Source organism: Apodemus sylvaticus, chromosome 19, assembly GCF_947179515.1.
Source record: "Apodemus sylvaticus chromosome 19, mApoSyl1.1, whole genome shotgun sequence".
NCBI lineage: Eukaryota > Metazoa > Chordata > Mammalia > Rodentia > Muridae > Apodemus > Apodemus sylvaticus.
The window spans coordinates 43,343,679-43,362,775 of NC_067490.1; the positions used below are offsets into that span (position 1 = coordinate 43,343,679).

General features: G+C 45.8%; 2 protein-coding genes across 4 annotated transcripts in view; both read left to right on the forward strand.

Annotated features, from left to right (window-relative positions):
* The window catches only part of Cdk19 (cyclin dependent kinase 19), a 135,888-nt gene extending 120,529 nt beyond the window's left edge, over positions 1-15,359 (forward strand). For all 3 annotated transcript variants that reach the window (XM_052162997.1, XM_052162998.1, XM_052162999.1), the window contains 7 exons: positions 807-950; positions 1,104-1,173; positions 6,643-6,715; positions 7,246-7,343; positions 7,882-7,960; positions 9,374-9,640; positions 11,139-15,359. In XM_052162997.1, the coding sequence (XP_052018957.1) occupies positions 807-950; positions 1,104-1,173; positions 6,643-6,715; positions 7,246-7,343; positions 7,882-7,960; positions 9,374-9,640; positions 11,139-11,267 (860 nt within the window). In that variant the 3' untranslated portion in view covers positions 11,268-15,359. The remainder of the gene's footprint in view (positions 1-806; positions 951-1,103; positions 1,174-6,642; positions 6,716-7,245; positions 7,344-7,881; positions 7,961-9,373; positions 9,641-11,138) is intronic.
* On the forward strand, positions 7,968-9,358 carry LOC127669136 (keratin-associated protein 16-1-like). Its single transcript, XM_052163000.1, has 2 exons — positions 7,968-8,792; positions 8,969-9,358. Exons 1-2 carry the CDS (start codon positions 8,400-8,402, stop codon positions 9,332-9,334), a joined length of 759 nt encoding a protein of 252 aa, XP_052018960.1. The 5' UTR covers positions 7,968-8,399; the 3' UTR covers positions 9,335-9,358.
* Positions 15,360-19,097: the final 3,738 nt, after the last annotated feature.

Below are 19,097 nucleotides of genomic sequence, written 5' to 3' on the forward strand. Positions count from 1 at the left end.
TCTAGACTTCCACCTAGAAAGAATCCATTGTTTGTCAAGTTTAGTTTGTTCCTAAGTCTGTCTCTACCAGGAAATTTGTAAGTAAGCATTCCTTTTATTTGGCTTCTAATCTGTTATGTGATGATATAACTTGACCATCCCGTGTTCCATATTTTATTGATTTGTCATTAAGGTGCATGTGCGCGTGTACACACACACACAGACACAAATACACAGACACAAACACACATACACAGACACAAACACACATACTCAACACAGACACAAATATACACACATACTCACACAGACACACACACACACACACGCACGCGCGCGCACACGCATGTGCCACACTACACATGTGGAGGGCAGAGGAGTTAGTTTTCTTCTTGTACTTTATGTGAGTTCCTGGGCTTAAACTCAGGTTCTAGACTTGCATGGCAAACGCCTTTAGCCACCTTGCTGGCTCTATGTAAGATTTGTTTTTGTTTATTTAAAGAGGGATCTCTTATATCTCAGGCTGGCTTTGAACTTTTGATATAACTGAGGATGATCTATGATCTATAACTTCTACTTCCCAAGTGATAAGATTGCAGGTATGTGACATGGCCTGTGGTTTTGTGGTGCTGGATTGAGCCTAAGACTTTGTACACTCAAGGCAAGCGCTTACCAAGTGAAGTACATCCCAGCTTCTGTTGGCTTCCTTAATATACTTATTAAGTTTTACATATTGGTGTATTTTTGTGTATGTTGGAATTATATCCAGGAGTTGTAACTGAGGAAATGAATGCATTTGTATAATAGGCTGTTTTTTTCTTTCATAGACATCTGGGCAATAGGCTGCATATTTGCTGAGCTCTTGACTTCAGAACCCATTTTTCACTGTCGTCAGGAGGATATAAAAACAAGCAATCCTTTTCATCACGATCAGTTAGATCGAATATTTAGTGTCATGGGCTTTCCTGCAGGTAATTTATTGCCCTTTTCAAAATACTATTCTAAATTACATTTCAAAAGTGTTTCTTTATAAATGCATGCATTAAGTTTGTTTTTTTATTTTTAAACTAAAAAATTAGGAGACTTTTAATAAAATAATTTCTATTAAAAATATTTTTTTGAAGATAAAGACTGGGAAGATATTAGAAAAATGCCAGAGTACCCAACACTTCAAAAAGACTTTCGAAGAACAACGTAAGTAATTCCAGGTTATCTTAGTCCATGAATGCTGGGAAACACAGAAACAAAATTCCGAGACTGAGTAGTTGATGAACAACAGGAATTGATTTTCTTCCCCTTCCAGAGCCCGGGAAGTCCGGGGTGCGTGTGCAGGCAGGTGTCTGCCCTTGCTGCTGTGGTGTCTCATGGTGGAGGGCAAAGGGTATGAGCTCTGTGTAGAGCCTCATTTATTAAGACATCGGTACCATTCACGGGCACAGGCCCCTCCATTACAAGCACATTTGAGGGCCTCCCTGTTGATACACGCCAGGGATTAGGTCTCAGCATGAATATTGTCACGAGTGACACGAATACTCACACATGTTAGTTACAGATTGTAGCTTCCCTAGGAAAATTCATTTTAAAAAAGTATTTAGGCTTAAACTAGAGACTCAGAGGTTACTTAACATGTCATGCCTGTGATTAAAAGAATATTTTCCAAATGATTTTAACATATATACCTAATTTAGGGCTGTAATATTTAAAAACAGAGGTCAGGTCTGGTGGCACACACCTTTAATCTCAGCACTCAGGAAACAAAGGCTGGCGGATCTCTGAGTTCCATGCCAGCCTGGTCTACAGAGTGAGTTCCAGGACAACTAGGGATACACAGAGAAACCGTGTCTCAAACAGCCAAAATACAATAAAAAGTTAAAGTTTTACTATGATAGAGGCCTTACTTCAATCCTACAGCTCTGGTTTTATTCTGGTCTGGGTACTGGTCAGTGACTGAGATGTTGCAGTGAGAAAGCAGGAGGATGGTGGCAGGGAGGACCATGGGGTCCAGAGTCAGAGTGGGACAGACGGCTGCAGACATGCAGACATGCAGACATGCAGACATGACCGGGGCTCATTAGTCAGGTTTCTCTAAAGGAACAGAGCTGACTGTGTGCATGGATGGATGCATGCATATTGGCTTATAGGATGAAGTCTAGTTAGCTCAGCAATGGTCGTCTCATACTGGAGAGGCCGAGGATCTGGTAGTGCTCAGTCCATGGACGGACTGGACGTCCCAGTAGAACCGCCAGTCTGCAGTCTACATTGGCATTCCAAAGAAGTTGGTTTTAATGGTGGGGAAGAAATATCACAACAACAGGATAGGTAGACTTATCAACATGGGTGAGGGCATGCAGGTAAAAAGCAGTTTTCTTCTTTCATGTCTTTTAGCTGGGATGTCCCCAAAGAGGTGCTGCCCACATTTAGGGTGGGTCTTCCTGCTTCAGATAATCCAATAAAAGAAAATCCCTCCCATTCCCGGGACCTCCTTGGTGGCTCACAACCGTCTATAGCTCCAGTTCCAGTGGATCCTACACCTTCGTCGGGTCTCCAGTAGACACTGCACGAGCATGGTGTTTAGACATACATGCAGTCAAAACCCACACACACAGGAAATAGTTTAAAAGAATAAGAAGAGGGACTGGAGAGATGATCAGCAGAGAGCACTCACTGCTCCTGCGGAGGACCCCGGTTTAGTACTTTTACAGCAGTTGGCCCACCTTCCGTAACTCTAGATCAGGGGATCTGACCGTCTTCTAGGCCTCTGCAGGCATTGTGTACATGTGGTGCAAAACGCCCACACACATTAAAAACTAACAGTGATAGTAAAGCAAAATTACTCTCAGGAGTGCTCAAGTGGCTTGGGTTTTATTTGATTCCAGAAGTGCAGTCAAGTTGACGACCAAGATCACTTCAGCTTACCAGGAAAATTTCAGTCCAAAATGGCTGGTAGAAATGAGAGTGCAGCCTGTTCATGTCTGGCTTCTTCCCAGCCTTCAGTAGGGACCCTCCCTCACCTCCGCCTTGGAATGACAGACCCGTCGGTTTGGGCCTGAGCTCCTTGGTCACTGCACATTTCCCCCGGCAAATCGCACAGTTGTGATTGCCATATTCCCTGCCAGTTAAGCTGGTGGATCGTTCCCAGTGTGTACAACCTCCAGCTCTTACCCAGGCCAGGGAAGGTGGCTCGGGGTGGAAACAGTTGCAGCTCCAGACCAGTGACCTGAACGTGGGAAGCTGGGTGTGACCTGCTCCCCAGCTCCACATGCACATTGTGATTGTGCAAAGGGAAATGTGTGCGCACACACAGAAATATTTATCTTTTTCGAAGTGTAGTAAAATTTTGGCCTAGAAAGATATTTTAGAGTTGAGGGGTTTTTTAGATTCTAAAAATGCTTTGGATTTCAGTTTCTGGGGTTAGGGCTATCTAACTCATCTTACTCAGCTTTTCCCTAGTTTTCAAACTCACTTGTTAAACTGCCAGTGGACTCTCAGCCTGAATAGGACTCCTGTCTGTCCTCTCGAGCCTGAGCTCTTGTGCGCACGTTCTAGGAAATGGCTCCGTGATTCTCCTAGTTGTTCAAGCCGGAGACCCGTGACGCAGATGCATGACGTCACACTCTCATCAGTTCACTTCCCTCCCCTCCCCTCGCTGGACCCACATGAGGAGCAGATCTACTCAGTTCTTTCTCGTAGAAATGCTTTGACCCCGAGTCTGCCCATCACTCTACCAAGTGTCGTCAGGACACCAGCAGGCTCTCCTCACAGCCTCTTCCCTGTGCCGTTGTCCCCGTCCGTCATGCCAGCCCTTCCCATGTGGCAGTGTTGGCAAAAACAAACTTGAAGAAATTAGGCACGGTGGCATACAAGGTAAAGCCAGTGAGTTTGAGACCAGCCTCGGCTATGATGTAGTGAGTACCAGGCTAGCCATGGCTATATAAGCAAAACCCCAATAAGTAAGTCTCAGTAAATAAGTAAATAAGTACAGCAAAATGAACATACCACTTTTGTCATAAGTTCTCATTGCTTTTGCTCCATAACCGTTGCCAAACCTAGACTAATCAACAGATTCCTCTCTTGACCTGTTTCATGTTCTATAGCCCAGACATCATAGATTTTAAGTACCTCACATACCTTCAGCTTTCTCTGGCCTCTGGAATTTTACATACGTGTTTCCTAGTTTTCTCTCAGTGCCTTCCTAATGCTGATTGCTGCACACTCTTTGTACTAACTCTGCAGGCCTCGGCTCCCTGACCCTCCAGGTCTGGGTTCGTCACTCCCTTTGTTCCTCCTCTGCATCCTGTACTGCTGCTTTATGAGTCATCCACACATCCACCATATCCCTGTGGCTTAGCACATACTGCATGCTTATTAATTTAAAACGAACTGCTTCTGATGTACTGCATAGCTATGTACTATAGCTTAATGGAGTGCTAACCTAGCATATTCAAGGTTCTAGTTTCAGTCCCCAGCAAAGCAAAAAGGAAAAGAGCTTGGGCCAGTACTCACACCTTGCCCCTGTAACAAATGACAGAAGACAGGGTCCACAGGTATGATGGCTGGCCATTGACTTCTGCAGTAGGTCTAATATAGCATGTAAAGGTGACTGAAGCGACCCACGCATAGTGACAGCTCGTGGGACGTCTGAGCACTTGTGAGAATGAGAGATTGAGTCCCAGTTCAGCCTTCCACAGAGTGAGGCCCTGGGCATAGCGGTACACACCTTAAAATAGACTAGGCTAGCCTGGTCTACAGAGTGGAGATCCAGGCCAGCCAGGGCTGCATAATGAGATCCTGCGTCAAAACAAAAACAAAAGAAACAACAAAGAAATCATTGAAGCAAATATATTGAAAACAGTTCTACAGATTGCTATTTCAGATAAAATAGTATCTGGAAAGTAAGAGAATATTAACCTGCCTTTCTGTATCAGAAAAAGAACTCTTAGGACACTGCACATACATTGCTAAGAAGACAGTAGGTATTTCATGATTGTTGTAAGGCGACAGTTCCAGGGAGCTCACTAGAAAGCGAGGCGAGGCTGCGGGCATCGTGGGAGTCAATGCGGATCTCTGGACGGTGTTTGGATTTAACCCTCAACAAGCCAGGGAAGAGGAAGAGTGCATGTGAAAGAGATCGTTACGTTTACTTTCAAAACCTAAATGTTCAAAGAAACATAATTTGATAAATAATTAGCAAGTTTATGTTACTTTGGAAACTCTTCCTATCCTAGAATACGATAATTAAAAAGATAAACAGTCTTTGTGTTCACAATAAGAAAAAACTACTACAGTTGTTTGTACAATTTAATTCAGCAGAAGGACAGATTCAGGCTTTTTATGATAGTAACAACCCAGCAGCCTGCGTTAGCCTGAGCAGCCTCAGGAAAACAGTTGACTAGACAGGGAAGACCTAAAACCGATAGAGAAACTTGATTTCTCTGTAAACTGTCTGGCTTCCCATTACCAGACCCAGTATCTACCTTGTCCATGCATTCTCTGATATACACCTAAATGTTGTCTGTGGTATAGGAGACCAGACGCCTGCCCGGGCTTCTTTTCCTCCGTGACAATGAGTGTCGTTGGGAATTTGTTACAAGTGTAACTGAACTGACTGGGTGCTGTCCCAACACCTAAGACACTGAAATGGGCAATATAGCAAAATCCCATCTCAAAAACTAAACATGGTCAGAGAGGTGGCTCAGCAGTTACAAGGCTTGCTGCTTTTGCAGAGGACCCCAGTTAGGTTCCCAGCACCCACATGGTGACTCATAACCATCTAAAACTCCAATCCTAGAACCCAGAGATCCGCCTGCCTGGCTCCTGAGTGCTGGGCTCCGCCCCTCACCACCCTCTGCCCCCCCCCACCCCCCGCCCGCTCTATTTAAACACTCTTAATCGGCACAAATTCTGCTTCAAATATAAATTATAAAAGGCTGGAAAGGGAAATTATCACACACTAACAATGGATTCTATTTTTATATTTTGAAACCATTTAAATTTTAAATAATATTAACAGTTGATGTACCTAGCTGTTCTGTTTCTTCAGTGGGTAGATATTTGGTTGTTTTTAGGTTTGGGGGTTAGTGGGGTCTTTTGTTTGTTTTCCTTTTACAAAAATGCTAATAAGAATATTCTCCTGTGTCCTGATACTTATGTGTCTTTTACACTAGACCTGGTGACAAAGGCCTGTGAGTATAGCTGCTCAGGAGGCTGAGATCGGAGGGTGGTTCAAGGCCAGTGTGCACAACTTAGTGAGACCTGTCTCAAAATAAAAAGGGAAAAGGTCGGAGGTGCTGTTCAGCTGTAGAGAACTTGTCTGGCATGCATGAGCTACTCACGGCCTCTGGCACTGCAAGAGGAGAAGCAGAGCGAGCCATCTCTTAGATGTGATTTGCACCAGAGCAGTTGCTGGGTCACAGGGTGTGTGTGTGTGTGTGTGTGTGTGTGTGTGAGTGAGTGTTTCTAGCTCTGATGGTGGCGCATAACCACATCTAAAGAGACTCCAGCTCTAAAACTCTGGGATGTCGTTTATAGCAGCCCTGTTTGTGCATAAGTGTCAGGAGTGAGTGATGTGTCTGTACATGTACCTTAAAGAGACTTGCCTGAAGAGCTCTCCTTTTAGGATGTGAATCACGCGTGTTCCTCTCGCCATGTGCTTGTGTCCTGCAGGTATGCCAACAGCAGCCTCATAAAGTACATGGAGAAACACAAGGTCAAGCCTGACAGCAAGGTGTTCCTCCTGGTAGGTGCTTCAGCCGCAGATCGAGGCCTCATGAGTGCACACACATCTGCTCCTGCTCACTGTGGGACTGTCCCAGCCAGTCTGCCTTCCGAAAGGAAAGAAGGAAGGAAGAAAGAACTTAATTAATTGCTGGATACTTGAGAAATTAAATCTTAATCTGTTGAGGAATCTTCCTTAACTACTAGTCTTAATTTATTAAATGATTTATATCAGAGAAAAGAAAGAATCGTAAGGGGCTTTATTTGTAATTTCATGAATATGTGTAGAGTACTAGGTGTACAATAGGAGGTGGTGTGACAGCTGGCTAGGTAGCACATGCTGACAAGCCTTGACAACCTGGGTGATCCACAATCCCTGGAACCCACGTAGAAGAGCAGACTGTATAAACACGTGCACATGCACACATGTGTGCACATATGTGTAAGAGATGTATTTGCTGTTACTCATGTTAGACATTTACACAAATGTCAGGGAGTTGATGTGTCAGCAACTTTTTCAAATGTTATCACATTTCTTATTTATTGTTATAGCTTCAGAAACTCCTCACCATGGATCCAACCAAGAGAATCACCTCCGAGCAGGCTCTGCAGGACCCTTACTTCCAGGAAGACCCCCTGCCAACATTAGAGTACGTGTTCATTTCTCCGTCCATGGTCTTTGCTCCAGGTCGAAGGTGCTGGACGTGTACTGCTATGCTCATGAGAACTGCCTGCAGAGAAGGCCTCCTCAGAGAGGCTGTGCCTCAGATGAGGGATGGAGCTTGTACGGCCTGCAGCCCTCTCCCTTCTCGCCTTGCCAGGCACACACTCCAGCGCTGGGTGTTTGAGATGCACTTGCTTTTCTGTAGGGGAAATTGATATTCATGTGGAAGCAGATACAAAGTCAGTGTCTGTTGGTGCTGGTGAAGCAGTGTGCACAGAGTTCCGTCCGCGTCTTGCACAGGAGCTTGCTAGCAGCAGTCCTGCCTTGACATGGAAAGCTGCAGCCAGCAGGAAGGGCAGGCGGTGACTCCTCCCTCCTCAGTGCTTAGTTTAAGTTGACTGGAAGGTGTCCAGCAAGCACCAGCCAGAGTGAGGTGTCGGATGTAAGAAAGAAAAAGTCAACTTTTAAAGGTAATGGATTTATAGACTCCAGGTACTGATGTGAATTTCTTTAAATGGTTTTAGTGTGTTCGCTGGCTGCCAGATTCCGTACCCCAAAAGAGAATTCCTTAACGAAGATGAACCAGAAGAGAAAGGCGACAAGGTACAAGCTTCCTGTAACACTGCCTTTCAGGAAGCAAGAGCAGCAAAAAGATGACAACTGGGTGTACACTTGAGTTGTGCACTGAGGCTTAAACTGAACTTCCTGTTTTGTTTTAGTTGCCCATTCTATCCCTGTGGTTCCTCATTTTGTTCAGGCAGAGCCAACCGCAGCCTGCTGTGCCTCTGCAGGACCCCCTCACCCCCCTGCCCCCAGTCCTTTCTGTTAAGAGAATCTATTAGCCATTCCCCAGCATTCTTTTCCAGAGTCCTAACTGGAAGACTTTTGGTTGCTTTAGGGGTGAGTTATTTCCCATTGTCCCTTACAGCACCTCGCCCCCCCACCCCCAACTCCCAATAACCATTTGATTTGGAGATGCTGCACTGACTCATTGAACTTCAGGGAGGTTCTTACCCTGGCTTTGCTGTGTTCTGCTTTGGGAATGATGTATTTTGGTGTTTACCCATCTCAGTCATTCCAGTCACACCTGTACAACCAGGCTGTGTACCCCAGGGGTGTCACCAGTCACATATGTGCAACCTGGCTGTGTACCTCAGGGGTGTCACCAGTCACACCTGTGCAACCTGGCTGTGTACCCCAGGTGTGTCACCAGTCACACCTGTGCAACCTGGCTGTGTACCCCAGGTGTGTCACCAGTCATACCTGTGCAACCTGGCTGTGTACCCCAGGTGTGTCACCAGTCACACCTGTGCAACCTGGCTGTGTACCCCAGGTGTGTCACCAGTCATACCTGTGCAATCTGGCTGTGTACCTCAGGCTGTGTACCCCAGGTGCATCACCAGTCACACCTGTGCAACCTGGCTGTGTACCCCAGGTGTGTCACCAGTCACACCTGTGCAACCTGGCTGTGTACCTCAGGGGTGTCACCAGTCACACCTGTGCAAGCAGGCTGTGTACCCCAGGGGTGTCACCAGTCACACCTGTACAACCTGGCTGTGTACCTCAGGGGTGTCACCAGTCACACCTGTGCAACCTGGCTGTGTACCTCAGGTGTGTCACCAGTCACACCTGTGCAACCTGGCTGTGTACCCCAGGTGTGTCACCAGTCACACCTGTGCAAGCAGGCTGTGTACCCCAGGGGTGTCACCAGTCACACCTGTGCAACCTGGCTGTGTACCTCAGGGGTGTCACCAGTCACACCTGTGCAACCTGGCTGTGTACCTCAGGGGTGTCACCAGTCACACCTGTGCAACCTGGCTGTGTACCCCAGGTGTGTCACCAGTCACACCTGTGCAAGCAGGCTGTGTACCCCAGGTGCATCACCAGTCACACCTGTGCAACCTGGCTGTGTACCCCAGGGGTGTCACCAGTCACATGTGCATATCAAGCATTGATAGGAACTTCCTGTTGGTCTAACTTCATTGTAAAATTTCTGATCTTTCTTCCCCTTAAAAGAACCAGCCGCAGCAGCAGAACCCACATCAGCAGCCTGCAGCACCCCCACAACAGGCAGCAGCCGCCCCACAGGCTCCTCCACCACAGCAGAGCAGTGCCCAAACCAATGGAACTGCGGGGGGAGCCACTGCGGGCGGCGGCGGCGCTGGAGCGGGGCTGCAGCACAGCCAGGACTCCGGGCTGACTCAGGTCCCTCCAAACAAGAAGCCCCGGATCGGGCCTTCGGGTGCAAACTCAGGCGGGCCCGTCATGCCATCGGATTATCAGGTTCACCCCTGAATTTTCTCCTTTTTCATGCAAATATATTTTATGAAATGGGAAATTGACTTTTAAGAAATCCTTTTATAGTTAAATAGTTTTTAGCTCTTATAAAAATTAGATGTTACATTTCATAACACCCCAAGGAGAGAAAGGAGGGAGGCCTGAGGCTCCTTAAAGAAATGTTATCCATATTGGCCACATAAGAAAGACATGTCACTAGCAAAGTGTCTTTCTTGGACACAATCAAGAACACTGAGAATAGAGACAGAGCCGAGAAGATTTACTCTTGCACTGGGAGGGTAAAGGCCGAGACACCGCAAAGGATTGGAAGGCATACTAAAGCTGTGGTAACACTAGATGATGCAAGGAAATACACCTGTGCCGCTAACTATGGGAACTAAGGACATCTTTATCGTTAGTCAGCCTTTGCCTCACATCCCTGACTGTAGGTTTACCAGGAATAAATGCCTTTAGGTTTGCTTTACCATAAGCACGCCTTTGTTCTCTGGACTGAACCCGGGCCCCTTCCTTGCTTTTCTCAGCACCACACTGGGCTGTGGTGTGAGGCCTCTGCCTGGGGGAGTGGTTCCCATGTGTGGGCTGTTTCCGTATAAGCTACTGTGCTTTACCCTTCAGAAAGAGGAGATGGTGGCTTACACCTGGAAACCTCAGCACTGAGAGGCTAAGGCTCTCAGAGAAGGCTGTTGAGCCAGCATGGCCCACGTAGTGAGTTCTAGGTCCGCTTGGGGTGGAAAGTGAGACCCTGCCTTCAGCACAGAACAGGACACACACAGAGCAAGGGGTGGTGGGGCGGGGTATGCAGATTTCTCTTCCTGTTGAAAAAGAAAATGTCATTTTAAAAGTTGTTTTAGCAGAGGGTCTTAGCTGAAAGCAGTTCATACCTCTTCTCTAGGGGGCCAGTAGAGTAGGAAAATTACTTTATTTAATTTCTAGATGGGAAATAAGATTTATTAGAATGTTTTGTTTTAAGCATTTCCTGAAGTTTGACTATTCCCTGACATATTAGTCCCTTACTGTGAGCATGCCCTGTCGGCCTTGCTTGCTTGCTTGCTTGTTGGTAGGGATCCAGTGTCCCTGGCTTCCGCCTGCCGAAGGATAGGTTTTCTAGTCACAGCCTACTATTGAAAGTGAGAAGTCACAGGATGTGGTTATATCTTACTGATTGCATTTTTTTTTCATTTACCAAATTGCTTTGTTGTCAGTTATCAGTCATGTAAAAGGTTAAATTACATCTCAGAAATGTATTTCCTGTGTTTCTTCATCAGTGCAACTCCCGCTCTCTACTACCTAGGCAAAGTCAGCGCCTACCAGGGTGGTTATGTCTGAGCAGGCTACAACTTCAGATAAGCAGAACATAGCAGGAGCCTCATGATGAACGTAGCTAGATCTCTGTACTACTCTGACTGGTGCCTTGACCTCTCTCTACAGTCAGTAACTCCCTGCCTACCTTTTCTGTTTTTTGTTTTGTTTTGTTTTTTTCCAGCACTCCAGTTCTCGCCTGAATTACCAAAGCAGCGTTCAGGGGTCCTCTCAGTCCCAGAGTACGCTGGGCTACTCGTCATCTCAACAGAGTACCCAGTACCACCCATCTCACCAGGCCCACCGGTACTGACCCACTCCCTCTGCTTGGCCTAGGAGAGCAGAGCACAGACTCCAGCAGGGTGGGACCTGCGTTATAGAGAGCCCCAGAATGAAGACAGACATCATGCAAAGCACAGACGCTTGAGAGGAAACCTTTGCATGCTAAGTGTTTTGAAGGACTGATATCTCTTCCTCATTGACTTAAGGAAGATTCTTGTGAAGTGCTCCCAGCCCTCTTCCCTGCATGCATCCTTCTGTGACTTTCCTGAAGAGGCGTCTGCTGTACCCCAGCGTCAGACTTGTGCGTCCGCTCTTCAGCAGTCTCTGAGGGACTCTGGTGCACCTTTCTCATGCTGTAGCAATCATTGTCATTTATCTTTTCTTAGGATTTCAATGTTCTAGGAACAGGGTTCCAGTGGTGTATAGTTTTATACTTCATGAACTGACTTAGCAACACCAGTCAAATGCACCTTTTAAAGCACTACACAGTCTTCACAGACTAACTGCTTTGCTCTTGGAAGTCTTAAAAAGAAACTGTTACTGTCCCAAAGTACTTTACTATTATGTTTTTATTTATCTCTTTCAGGGAAGGTCTAGTGAAAGACAGTGTAGGGCAGATGGTGCCCACGACCAAACACAGCTTAGGTCTTTGCAGCTACCTGCTTATGCTATGAAGAACTGAAGTACTTGGTGGTTTTTATGTAATCATTCACGGGGAACTCAGTTCCCAGAATCATCATATTCTGAATAATATTCAGTAATTAAAATTATAATTTTAACTTCATGTAGCTAAGTCTACTTTAAAAGAGGTTTCAAGGGCTTTGATGGAATCCAGGCCTTTGGGACTCACCTGGGAAGTCTGAAGAGACTGTTTCCTGCACTAGGACCTCACGAGGACTCACGCTGATCAAAGCACGCTTCTTCCACTTGAAGGAAAAGCGCTTCCATGTGTAGCGTCGGAGGCTTCTCTCAAGGAGCTGCAGGCTCTGCGGTGTCAGCATGAGTAGCTTTCTTCCATAATCAAGGGTACTCAGATAGAAGCCTGTGAGTTCATCTGCAGTGTTTTCCATTTGTATGTGCATTAAGCATAAAGTGACTATTTTTAAAGCATGTTAAAATTTTAGGTTTCATTCATGTTTGAAGTATGTATTATGTATGCATAATTTTGCTGTTACTGAGACTTAACGCTGTCGAGAATCTTTTTATTGCACTGAATGCTTTCTTTTGCCCCTAGGAAAAAACTTAATAATTGTGCCTAAGAACTATGGGCGATAGTGTAAGGTAGATGGGGTGAATATTTGCATTTCCATGATCTACGAATTCGAGGGGAGTTCTTTCTTAACTACTTTTGAGGAACCCCCACCTCCAGAATCAAGAGGAGATGTAAAGGCTTAGAGCCCCCATTGTAGTGCAGGGGCAGAACATCTGTGTTCTGATGCTCCTAGCAGCACCAGCCTTGTTCTCAATGTTTCTTGAGCTAGAAAAAATAACCAATTGTATATGCAAACTATATACATTTTTAAAAAACTATTCTTGTGAACCTATCTACCTGGTTATGATACTCTGGGGTCCATATACAAGTAAAATAAGATTTTTAGAAGCCAGTATACATTTTGCACTATTGATGTGATACTGTCGCCAGCCAGGACCTCACTGATTTCAGCATACTGAGGCTTATAAATAGTAATAAAGACTGTATGGTGACATGCACACCAGGACCGAAAACGAAGTCAGTGACATGTGACGTGCTTCATTGGGAGGAGTTTCTGACTGTCCCCTTAGTTTTTTTTTAATCCCTTATGTTTTCTTTTTTTTTAAATAAGAATCAGCCTCGGGCAGACTGTAGCTATCTATACAAAGTTCTGAGCTGGGCCCTGGAGCCTCTTTGTCCAGGGCCACTTCTCCCTTCCCACAGGCTCAGGGCTCTGCTGGGTAGAAAAACAAAGAGCTGGAGACAGTTCCTTGTTACAGCCAATCCAGTGATGATAAACTGATGCGGGATATCCGTGCCACGTGGTTGACCTATGATGTCACATGAGATGAAGGTCCTTTTGTTTACTTCTGAACCCACTTGGATAACTCTGTTCTGAATTTTATGGTAATCAGTGTTATGGGGAAGCAGGTCTGTGTCCGACCACTTGAGGAGAAAGCCAGGGATTAGCTGTCACAAAAGGCATCTATGCATATTTGAAATGTTCACAGCAGCCTTCCGCAACAGTAGGGTGGCCCTTGTGGACAGAGCATCTTCTGTCTACTAAGTGGTGGTAGAGAATTACAATAAAAACAGAAACTTTGTTCTTGCCCTCGAATGAGCTCAATTTAATGAAAGGCATTAGCCCCTAGTCTGTGTATATACATACATACATACATACATACATACATACATACATACATACATATATATTAAAACAAAACAGTTCTTTGTATACAAACTGGATGCACCGTTCTGGCAGTATGCATTTAGACATTCACAGGACTGTTCTGGTAAAACCAGCTCACACAGGGCACCTTGCCATTCCCTTCCAGTATAGTGTTTTCCAGGACAGAACCAGAAATCGCCACTATCAATGCAGCTGGGTTCCACATCACTGCACTGATTCTGGCCCTTTGACTTTCTCTTCTTTCCTCAGGGTTGGTGATGCACACCTGTGCCCAGTACTCTCAGAAATAATTTCTGTTCATTATTTCCTTTTTCCGTGAAGGAAGCAAAGCCTTTCGTATACATTAAGGCCATAGTCCATGGGGTGGGACCTCTCATGGGACCTGTGAAACTTCTCAAGGGTGGAGTTTACCTTCATGAGCCTCAAGTGATGGGATTTCTCTTTGCACCTTCATTAGAAACTGTTTTGTTCTCTGGGGACACAGAGGCATCCTCTGACTTAGGGGAGCTTCAGAGTCTAGGGAGGAGTGAAGGATTGAGTTGAAAGGTTTCTATTCTTTATATTAAGTCACTTTTAGAGGTGGCTCTGTGTCGAGGTGTTTGGGGAAAAGGATTCAGGCCGGCATCTGAGGGCAGTAGCTAAAAGTACTGTAGCGTGAGTTGGTAATTTGAGTCCTTTTGATGAAATAAACCATGAAGTGAGTGAGATGCAGAGATCAAGAGACAAGTCTGTTTTTATTCTGTGCTTTAGAAACCTTAGGATTTGGAGTGCTGACATTCTGCACTCTGTAACGTAGCTTCATGCCGGGAAGGGGGGGCGGCCTCCCAGACTCTCACGGTCACACAGGCTCGCTGCCTCGTTCCCCGTCATTCTCTTGCCTCTGAGATAATGCTCTGCTGTGCTAACGGGGGAAGGAGTGGGCGAGTAGGACTTGCAGCTTGCCCTGCTTCTGAGTCAAGATGTAGCAGCCGCCGCCATGCACTGCTGCACTGCTCTTTAGGTGACCAGAAGGACAACGAGTGGCCGTTGGGCTTCACGGAGGCTCGGAGGAATCCAGTACATGTAATAATTTTATACAGCGCATAGCAGTTTAAGTCCCCATAGTGATCAAGAAGAGTTACAAACATAGCCGCAAAGGCCAGTGTTTGAGGGACTTCAGAGGTGTGTGGTACTGGGATACTTGCCCTTCCAAGCTGTTTTCCATAGGGAGTGGTGCTGATGTGTGACATGGGAAATTCCTGATGCACTGTTACCACCTATGTAGTGAGTAAAATTAATACTATTTAATATTTTTTTTTTGTAAAAAAAAAAAAAGCTTTGTCTGGGTAGACACTAAAAGCATTATATAAAGCCAGGACCGACATGTCCTTTTTAATAACAACTGAAAGTACTTTTTATATATGTTATACAGTGTGTCCTTTCTAAACTAGTTTGTATTCCCGGTAATTCCTATTTGTGAAGTGTACCTGTCTATCTTTCTGATCATTTTCTGCACGCACCCCCTCTGTATGATTAGATATTGCCATGACTCTCCTTGCTCTGCTGTGATGTGTGTAAGCCAAGCCTGCTGCCCTCAGACGCCCGCTCTGAGGATGCAGGGTGTGTGGCCTCGGCCACTTCCGAACTGGGTGCTTCTGCTCTGGAGTTCTCCAGCCACCCTCTCAAAGTGACTGTTCCAGCTGCGATAAATTACATCACATTTATTTTATATTCTTGGTTGAAATAAAATTTAATTGACTTTGTTTCTACGTGGATTATTTTAGGAGTAGACACATGTTTTAATTTTAAAAAGAATTCATATGTGCACATGTCCATAGACAGAATAGCACATATATAAAAAGTTACAGTGCAGAGGTCTCTCTTAGGGTCTGTTTCTATGACAAAATACACAAGAGTGACTTGGGGAGGAAAATGTTTATTTCATCATACAGCTTGTAGTCTGTCACCCACAGAAATCGGGGTAGGAACCTTGAGGCAGGACCGGATGCACAGGCCATAGAGGAGTACTGCTTACTGACTTGCTTGTCCTGGCTTATTCGGCCTGCTGTCTATAACAGCCAGGACCCCCCACCCCCACCCCCAGCCCACAGTGGGACTGACCCTTGCACACCCATCACCCATCCCAGAAAATATACTCCCAGCTTGGTGGAGGTGCTTTCTCAGGTGCAAGTTCCCTCTTCCCAGTGCTCTCTGACTTGCTTCAGGCTGATATAAACCAGCCAGCAGGAGGTCGGAGCCCAGCTTCCCGGAGTTGGCTCTCCTCCACCACGAGTTCCAGGACAGTGGTAGGTGCCTTTGCATGCTGCACTATTTCCCTGCTTCCCAGAAAGCTTGTTTGGTGTTTGTTTGTTTGAGCCCTGGCTGTCCTGGAACTCACTGTAGACCAGGCTGGCCTCGAACTCAGAAATCCCCCTGCCTCATCCTTGTGAGCACTGGGATTAAGGGTGTGGGCCTGCCTCCATTGCCAGCTACTACGTGGCTTCTTATATTCGGTGCAATTATGACCCAAACCACAGGAAGAATAACTTGGACATGAAATTACTGTTTCCTAGACACCTTTAAGAGAAATAACAGAGAAACCCTGTCTCAAATGAAAGAGAGCGGCATCTAGACACCTTTTAAAGGAAAAAAAGCATTTTTGTGGATGGTGTTGGGGAGCAAGATTCTGCTTTTGAAAGGGTATTCTTGTGGGCCTGGCTCTAGTCTGCCTTCTGAGGCTACTCCAGTGGTCAAAGACATCATGGAATGAAGAATGTCTTAAGCGAGTTAAATAGAAAGCTTCCCTTTCTTTGTAAAATAGATACTGTACATCCCACTTGACTCTTTCCCTGTAGAAGGAGTCATTTGGTCCTGTTTCTTTTGCTGTGATAAAACATTGGCCAAAAGCGACCTGAGGAGGAAAGGGTTCACTTGGTTTACATGTCCTGGGTCACAGTCCACTGAGATAAACCAAAGCAGGAGTCCAGGGCAGACACCTGGAGGCGGGAGCTGATGCAGAGGCATGGCTTACGGGCGTGCTCAGCCCATTTCCTTATAGCACCCAGAAACACCCAGGGGTAGCACCACCTGCAGGGGGCTGGGCCCTCCCACATAAATCATCAATTAAGAAAAGACCCCACAGGCTGCTTTGGTGGGGGCATTTTCTCAACTGAGGTCCTCTCTTTCCAAATGACTCCAGCTTATGTCAACTTGTACAACCACCCAGCGCAGGTCCTGTGCTGGTCTTGGGATAGATCCCTCCTTGGAAGACTTGTATGCTTACCAGCCTTTCTCCTGCTGTCTGAGTAAGAGAACTGGATGGACCCTTAACACTCATTCCGCTAAGGTCTTAGGATTTTACAACTGGCGTGGTACCCATCACAAAGTGGGCTCCGAATGTGGCCTGTGAGCTGCATCATTTGCCTGCCTGCATCAAAATCTCAGGTCCTATACTATGCCAAGTTTGTATATGGGCAGCAAAGTAAATAGTTTTGGTGAACAGGAGCAGTTTAGAGATCACTAATTGTGGGCTGCACACTATCGGGGTCTGCATAGTCCCTCCATACTTGCTCTCAGTCGCCCATGCCATCCAGGGTGGCCGTGCTTTTCCACAAAGGCTGCCCCCTGCAGCAAGGGAGGATGGGTAGTGGTTGGTCAAAATGAAAGCAATGGTTTGGTTCTTTGCAAAGTTACTGATTTAAGCAGGGACATGGAATATAGCAACTAAGATAACTGAGGCAGAGTCTTCAGGGGAACGGTCTCTAGACAGATTTGCTCAGAGCTTCAAAATGAAATGCAGCCTGAGTGAGAAGCCATGGCAGCAATATGGCGACCAGGAAGGGAGCCAGCCTCACGGACAAGCAGTGAGGATCAGAACAGTGGAAAGAACGGAAACCCAAAAAACAAAGCATCGGGTCAGGAAATTAATCAACCCTGAAGCTGCCCTAACTCTGGACTTCTTCTGAATGACTATTTTTTTCCAATATCCAATTTTATTTGGGCTTTCCAATATTCACAGTCAAACTCTCCAGCTCTGAGAACTCCTTACTGCTAAGATCACAGAACCCTTACAGCACCATATGTGGAGTGTTTATTATTTGAAAGCCTTAGCAAATTACTGGGGGTACTCTTCCCATAGTACAAGCTCTGAGACCTTTGTATTTGAATGAATGACTCTGATATTAGCATCTCAAGTGTCTGAAAATTAAACATTTCTTCCTTAGAAGCAGTGTCTTGCAGTGATGACAGGCAACACTCAATGCTCTAACAAACTCTCAGGGCCTCAGGGCATGCACAGCTGCCCTGGGTCTCTCATGCACGTGTACATAGTGTCTGGGCTCAGGCTCTGTGCATGCAACAAGATTGCAGCAAACTCTTCCTCCTCTGCAAGGCACTAGAAGGGGGTCTCACCCTCTGTCCTGCAAGTCCTGGGCCTTGAAAGTTCTAAGAAAGCCTTCCCATACGACCTCCCGGGATTACAGTCTCCACAAAGCATCATTTTTAATAGTTTGTGATAGATGCCTAGTTTGATGCATGTGAGTTAACACAATCGTATATATGTCCTGTGTTTTTTCTTTTGTTTCTGTTTCAACACACATACAGCAAATGAATAAAAATATTTTTATTTTTATTGGTTGGAATGAGAAGAGATGAATAAGAATGCTTGCTTTTGAGGACCTGAGTTCAAATCCTAAGCACACGTGTAAAAAGCCAGACCTGGCTCCATATGTCTGTAATTCCTTGAGGGATGGAGAGGCAACGTTCCGGATACCTGCTGGCCAGCCAGCGTAACCTAATGGAAGAGCTTCAGGTTCAGTGGGAGTCAGAGTCTCAGGGCAATAGAGAGCAACACAGGGAACCCCCAGTCTTCTCCTCAGGCCTCTGCATGCTCATGTGGATGCCCCATACATACACTGTTGAGGGGTACCTGAAGAGAAAAACTCCCAAGAAGCTGGAATAAGCCAATAGAATCTTTAGTAACTGCTAGTGGGACTGTCCCAAGCAGATTAGTGGGAAGCATTGACATATACCTAAAGGCAGCTCGGTAGAGACACGCCGAATGGTCAGGCACTTAACATTTAGCCCAGGGTCTCATTGCCTAGGAATTTTGGGCTGGTCCAGAAACCAGTTTACCTTAGGAATTTATGGCTGGTTCAGAGACCAGTTTTACCCAAGGTGGTTTTAGCATCTTAGTATTTCTAGTATTTCTCAGGAATACTTTCATGGAATGACGTAACTGTATATAATTCAGAAGCTCACTACAAGACCATGTGTGCTGCACACACAGAAGGTAGACTTGGGGAAAGTATTGTCTAGGCCAATAGCTTTAAAGTCTGTCCCAGGCACAGCCCTTTTCATGAGTTTATAATAGGCATGGAGAACCTGCTTTTGTTGAAAACCATGGACTCTTTACGTAGGTCCACAGAGAACTGGGAATAGGACCAAAACGTGGAACGGGGCCAGAGGGGGGATCTTCCTTTTGAGCCTGTCTCATTAGTGCA